Source organism: Cebus imitator, unplaced genomic scaffold (assembly GCF_001604975.1).
Source record: "Cebus imitator isolate Cc_AM_T3 unplaced genomic scaffold, Cebus_imitator-1.0 Scaffold458, whole genome shotgun sequence".
NCBI lineage: Eukaryota > Metazoa > Chordata > Mammalia > Primates > Cebidae > Cebus > Cebus imitator.
The window spans coordinates 1,538,224-1,543,977 of record NW_016107773.1 but is presented as its reverse complement, the minus strand read 5'-3'; the positions used below and the strand labels follow the sequence as shown (position 1 = coordinate 1,543,977).

The window sequence follows — 5,754 nt, the reverse complement described above, 5'->3', positions numbered from 1 at the left end:
TTTTAAGCTCACCGGCAAACAAACAGGTCACAAACGAGCAAATGAAAACCTGAGACAACTTTGTGCAGCCACCAGGGCAAACAATGGATTAAGAAGAGAAAGGGATTAATCTAGATTGTCTAGATCTGTCTTCCAGATTGTCCTCCACCACTCCAGCCCCACCTAGGAGATACTGTCAAAGCGATCCCTGGCAGCTCCATCCACCCTTCAATTCGCTCCTGCCTCCAGAGGCGCTCGGAAAGAGGCGGGGCTGTGTGGGCGGGACGGGGAGCGATGGGCGGAACTAAATCTGAAGGGCGTGTCTAGTAGGCGGGGCCGTGGCGCCGAAGGCTTCACTGAGGCTCCCGCTGGGGGCGTGGCTATACTAGGGGCGGAGCTATGTCGGGGCGGGGCCCGCAGTGAATGGGTGTGGAGGGGGCGGAGCTGTGCGGGCTCGAGAAAGAGGGGCCGAGACTGAGGTCACCAGGGCCCGGCTTGATCTGGGCAACCCGAGGGCGGGGAGAGGGCGGGGCGAGGGCGAGGCGAGGGCGGGGAGAGGGCGGGGCGGACAGGGCGCCCTGCGGCCGGCTGGGCGCGCTAGTGCTCTGGTCCGGCGGTCCTGAGGCTCGCGCTCCTGCGGGTCAATCGGTCGTCTGGGCCTGCGCGGGGCCCGGGCCCATGGCGGCGTCAGCGGCTCTGTCGGCGGCGGCGGCGGCAGCGACCCTGTCTGGCCTGGCGGTGCGTCTGTCGCGCTCGGCGGCGGCCTGCAAGGGGCTCACGCGCACGTTGCTCACCTTCTTCGACCTGGCCTGGCGGCTGCGCATGAACTTCCCCTACTTTTACATCGTGGCCTCGGTGATGCTCAACGTCCGCCTGCAGGTGCGGATTGAGTGAGCGGCGGCAGAGGCCCGGCTGGAGGGGCGCCCTTGTCCCCGCCCGCCCCCGGCCGGGTCCCAGGCATGAAGGACAGCTGGGCCGCGGCGGGGGGCGGGGGCGGGGCAGCACAGGCCCCTGGACTCTAGACCTCCGCCGCCCCAGCACGACCGCCCAGCCCTGGCCCTGGCCCTGTCCCCGGGGCCCAGCCCCGGCTTCAGCCCGGGGGTACCGGATCGCGCAGAAACGCACTGAACAGGCCCCTGCCATCGGGCTCCAGAAACTACCTGGGCTCGGCCGACCTGTTGCCTCACATTGGCCAAAGAGGGGGAAACCGGAAGGAGGGAATTCTGCTGCGGCGACTTGACTTTCCAGGCCCCGAGCAGAAAGGTAGGAGGCGACAGGTTGGAATGAGGGAGGGGCGGTGGCTCTGCCCTCCAGATGTCTGGGCACCTTGGCGGTCAGGGGGAAATATGAAAGGTACCGAGGCAAACCAGCCCGAAGAGCTGTGGAGCCCAGCTGGGGAAAGGAAAGGCAGCCGCAGGCTCTCCCCTCCTCCCCAGTCACGATTCCAGGATAGGGTGAGGGGCGGCCCCCTCCCACCCAGGCCCCAGTGCCCGCCTCCCTTTCCGCACAGGCCTGGAGGGTATCCCCTGAACCCTGGGGAATGGAGGGGAATGGGTGGGGGTGGCCCAGGGAAGGGCCTAAAAAAGCAACGATGCCTCCACCCTTCTCCTCCCCCAGGTCGGTGGGCATAGGGAGGTCAGTTCTCTTCTAGGCCAAGTCCCACGTCTGTTCTCTTAGCCATCAGCCCTGGGGCTCTCTGCAGCTCCTGCACAGCCCTTGGTCAAACTGCCTCCTGTCCTGTCTTTGAGGCCAGAGGACTGGTCTGTGCCTGCTCCTGCTGTCCCTCGTGCTCCCCTGCCCCTCCCTGAGTGCACCCCCCAAGCTCTGCATTTGGAAACAGGGAAGAGTGGGAGAGACTCATTCCTACCGTCCCCTCCCCCACAGTCTTGCTCTTCCGCCATGTCAGCCCATGCTCCCTAAGGCCCTTAGCAAGGTCCTCCCAGGGCCAGAGTCCCATCCTCCCGCCCCAGACGGCCTCTAGAAGCCCACTGTGTACTGAAGTGATCTGGGAAAAGGAGACCTGTCTGAGCACACAGCAGGTCTCAGCCTGGGCTGGGCAGAGCAGATGGAGGAGGGGCTTGCAGAGGACGCCATTCTTGGGGGAAGCAAGGACCTCTCTGGTGGCCAGGTAACTCAGGTCCCCATCTGTCTCTTTTTTTCTCTTTCAGGCATTGGCGTTTGTAGACCGTGACCCGCCCCTTCTCCGGCCTTGCCTGGGGGCACCTCTGGCCCTGGACCTGCCTGGGCAGAGGCCGAGTGAAGGGCCTGAACGGGAGGAGAGGAAGGGCCTAGTTCCTAGGAGAGGCACAGCACGGACAAAGGCTCATGGGGTGGGGGTGCCCAGTGATCCAGTCCTGGCTCGGGAAGGGAGGCCCGAGTTCCCTGGGAACTGAAATCTGCTAGCAGCACTGTGAAGGAGTGCATTTCCCCCTCCTAATGACAGAGGAAACTGAGGCTTCGGGGAGGTTGGGGATTTGCCCTTGACACGCAGATAGGAGGAGGAGGAATTGAGCGTGCCCCTGGGCCTGCAGGCCCCCACACCCCTCCCCAGTCTTCTACAAGACCTGGCATGGTGGGAGGAGGGAGGGGGAAGCAGAGAGGAAGCATAGGGCTCCTAGGGCACCAAGGGAGGCAGGCGCCCGGGGGAGGGAATCTGGGGGTCTAGCTTTCCTTGGAGCAGTATGGAAGGTAACAGGGAAGATCAGGAGGACAGACAGCTGAGATGGGAGACCAGAGAGATGGGCTCCAGGACCCCTGGGGAGCCAAGCTCTCCCCCACAGAACCTAGCTTCCCCACCCCACCTGGAGCTTCACCAAGGGCTCCTCAGCAGTGAAGTGGCCCAAGCCTCCCAGTTTGGTGGCCGAGTGGAGGTGGTGGTGGTGTCGTGGCTCCTGGAGACATGACATAACCAGGAGGTGAGAAGGGATAAACCAGGGGTGGGCCTGGGCTGGGACTCATGGCATGACCCCAATTCTCTCTCCTGAAGCTCGACCCACCATCCCCAGGATCACACAGGAGAATCTCATCCTCACAGCTTGGATTGGTCCTGGGGGCCCCCTGGTGTGCTGCTAACTGGTGTACCACAATGGTCAGGAGCAGCCCAGAGGGGAGCCAGAAGAGACCCTTGCCCTCACCTTCTATCCCCATTTCTGCATCTTTTGCACTGGTATCCCGGGGTCCACATTCCCAGTTCCTGGGACTGAAAACCGCAGCAGTCCAGCCAGCTCCAGGGACAGAGTGGCCCAGCCACCTACCATGTACCCTCCTCAGCTGCCTACTGGACCCAGGTCCTGAATGAAGCTGTCCACCTGCCTCACCCCAGAAGAGGCTGGACGGTGGCTGCCTCGTGCCCCCTGCAGTCTCCCACAGCTAGGGCCTGATGGCGTGCCTCCTTGTGCTAAGTCTCCTGGGAACCCCTGACCCTGCTGGCCCCTCTCATCCACCCCTACCCTGTCCACCCTGGACCCCCTCTGGGGACCTGTCAGCCTACTGGTCCCTCCCACAGATCTCTAGGGGGCAGCCTCCGTGGGACAAGAGTGGCACAGTGCTGGAGGAGAGGAATGAGGGGCCTCCTGGTGTCTGATGCACAGATGTGGCCCTTTCAAACCCTGGTGTCACCCTCTGGGTTACTGGATCCCCTGGTGTCACCCTCTGGGTTACTGGATCACCAGCACCAGCCTCTTCCTGGGCCAGTGAGGAAGGGTGGAGGAAAGCTCTTCTGTGAGTGCATGTGTGGGAGTTGGGGGGTACCTGAGCCCTCCCCATGCAAGGGGCTCCGCTTGGGACCCTGGAAACTGCTTCCCTACTGGGAGAAATGCATGTTGGAGTCACAGGGGTCCCTACCCTCAGAGATCCCCCTCCCACTGCAGGGAGCCCCACCCCATAAGACGGGCACGGAAGTCCACGTCTGCCCACCCCCGGTGGCCTCTGCTGTGGCTGTATTGGCCTAGAGGGGCTGGTTGGGGAGGGGCAGGGCTGAGCCCTCAGCATCTGCTCCTGTCCCTGCTTTTTCACTTCTGCTGCCTGAAGTGGTAGCCCCGCCTGCTGCTCCTCCACTCCCTCCCTTTCTCTTCTCTCCCCAACGGGGTCCATGCTGTGTGACAGGGTCTCCATGCACTTTATTTATTTGCAGTCTGTTTTCCAGGCAGCAGAGCTTCTACAAATGCAGACACCGACCGGAATGACTTATGCTTTTCTGTGTGTGATTTACTGTGTACTGGTCACCACAGGCTGGCCAGAGAGATGTTCTTGTTTCTGGTGTTGTCACGTCTTGTTTTCTCTAAGTTTAAAAAAAAGTCCTTGATTTAATACACTAAAATCCCAACTGGAGGCCTCCTGTGTCTGGTGGGGGATGCAGTGGCCCCGGGTGGAGAAAAGCCCCGTGGTGAGGTCACCATCTCCCATGGCCAGGAACTGGCAGGGAGAAGCCTCCAAGAGGGAGGGCTTGGGGAGGCTGTGGCAGGGACTGTGTTTCCTGTTCAGAGGCTGTGCTGAGACCCAACTTGACCCAAACCACTGCCCCATGAGAAGCAGGCAACAGCCTAGCCTGGCCTAGAGAGGTGGCTGCTTGTCCTGTTTACAACGTCTGTTCAAACGACCCAAAACATAAGTCCTCTTCCGCTTTAGAGTCTGGTTATCAAAAGTGCTGGAGTCAGTAGAATCCTGAGGGTGAACTATGGTGAACTGAACTGAAGCAGACTCCACACAGGTCATTTTGTGTAGTGCTGATACCCCCCCTGCCCGAGGCCACCTTCCACTGCCTCCCTACCATCCAGGTTACTGCAGAATCTTGGAGAAGATAAAGGACCTGGTCCCGGAAGCCTGCTTCCCTTCCCTGACCTTGGAGGCAAACTGTCCCATCAGAGCCCTCCTCCCTAGTGACTCCCACAGGAGAGAGAGCTCCCTAGTGGCTGCTGCAGGGGTTGGCAAGTAGGCAGAAGGTGAGGGAGGGAGGGCTGAGGGCAGTATTAGAGGAAGGCCCACAGGGCCCCAGGAGGGAGGCATCAGAGGACACAGGGAGGTGGCAAAGACTCAGGAGTGCAGCCTGGGTTTAGGGGACCTGGGGGCACTCCTGTTGCTAAGGGCTCCCTAGGGGTCAGAGCACCCTGACAAGGAGGACCCCTCCAAAAGCACTGGTGCCAACACCCTATGGCATCTGCCACCATGGGAGAAATGGGCCCCAGTCCCTGAGCTTCCCACCCCTTTGTCTAGATGGTCCTCTTCAGTCCCTGATGGTCCCACTCCCCCTCCAGGGATCAAGTGACTTGGCAAACCAAGATGGGGGATGATCCTCCCAGAGCCTGGCTCCAAGGCCTCCTGAAGAGGGAGGACCACCCCTCCCATCCCTGCCACAGAGGAAGGGAAGGTGGGAAGGCCAGTTCTGCTCCGATGGGAGCCCAGGAGACCTGAGCCCTAAGCCCTGAGCCCAGCTCTTCCTGCTGTGTGGTGCCAGACAAACTGTGCACAACCTCGAGTTTTTAGTAAGGCTCCTTTGGGATGCTTGTAATGTTGGCTTGTAATGCTTGTAATGATGGCTGTTCAATGTTTATCATCAGATCTCGCCTGGAGCAGCCTTGTTACTGTGGGGAAAAGGAACCAAGTGAAGGTAACGGACCTCTGATGAGAGCCTGCCATGTGCCAGGCGCATTCTAGGTGCTTTGCATTCTAATCTCATGATAATCCCGCAACCACCTAACCATTATCCCCATTTTACAGAGAAACCAAGGACAAGAACCAAGTCTAAAATAGAACCCCAAGCAGAAGCTCTTTTCCTGA

The 5,754-nt window shown here is 60.7% G+C and overlaps 1 protein-coding gene across 1 annotated transcript; it reads left to right on the top strand.

Moving 5' to 3' along the window:
• Window positions 1–529: 529 nt before the first annotated feature.
• On the top strand, window positions 530–4,303 carry SMIM10L2B (small integral membrane protein 10 like 2B). The gene is made up of 3 exons (XM_037732619.1): window positions 530–1,242; window positions 2,148–3,620; window positions 3,651–4,303. Exon 1 carries the CDS (start codon window positions 658–660, stop codon window positions 871–873), a length of 216 nt encoding a protein of 71 aa, XP_037588547.1. The 5' UTR covers window positions 530–657; the 3' UTR covers window positions 874–1,242; window positions 2,148–3,620; window positions 3,651–4,303.
• The last annotated feature ends 1,451 nt before the right edge of the window (window positions 4,304–5,754 follow it).

Excerpts from the sequence above, each read along its gene's own strand:
- SMIM10L2B (XM_037732619.1), top strand. The coding sequence starts at position 658 with ATGGCGGCGTCAGCGGCTCTGTCGGCGGCGGCGGCGGCAGCGACCCTG.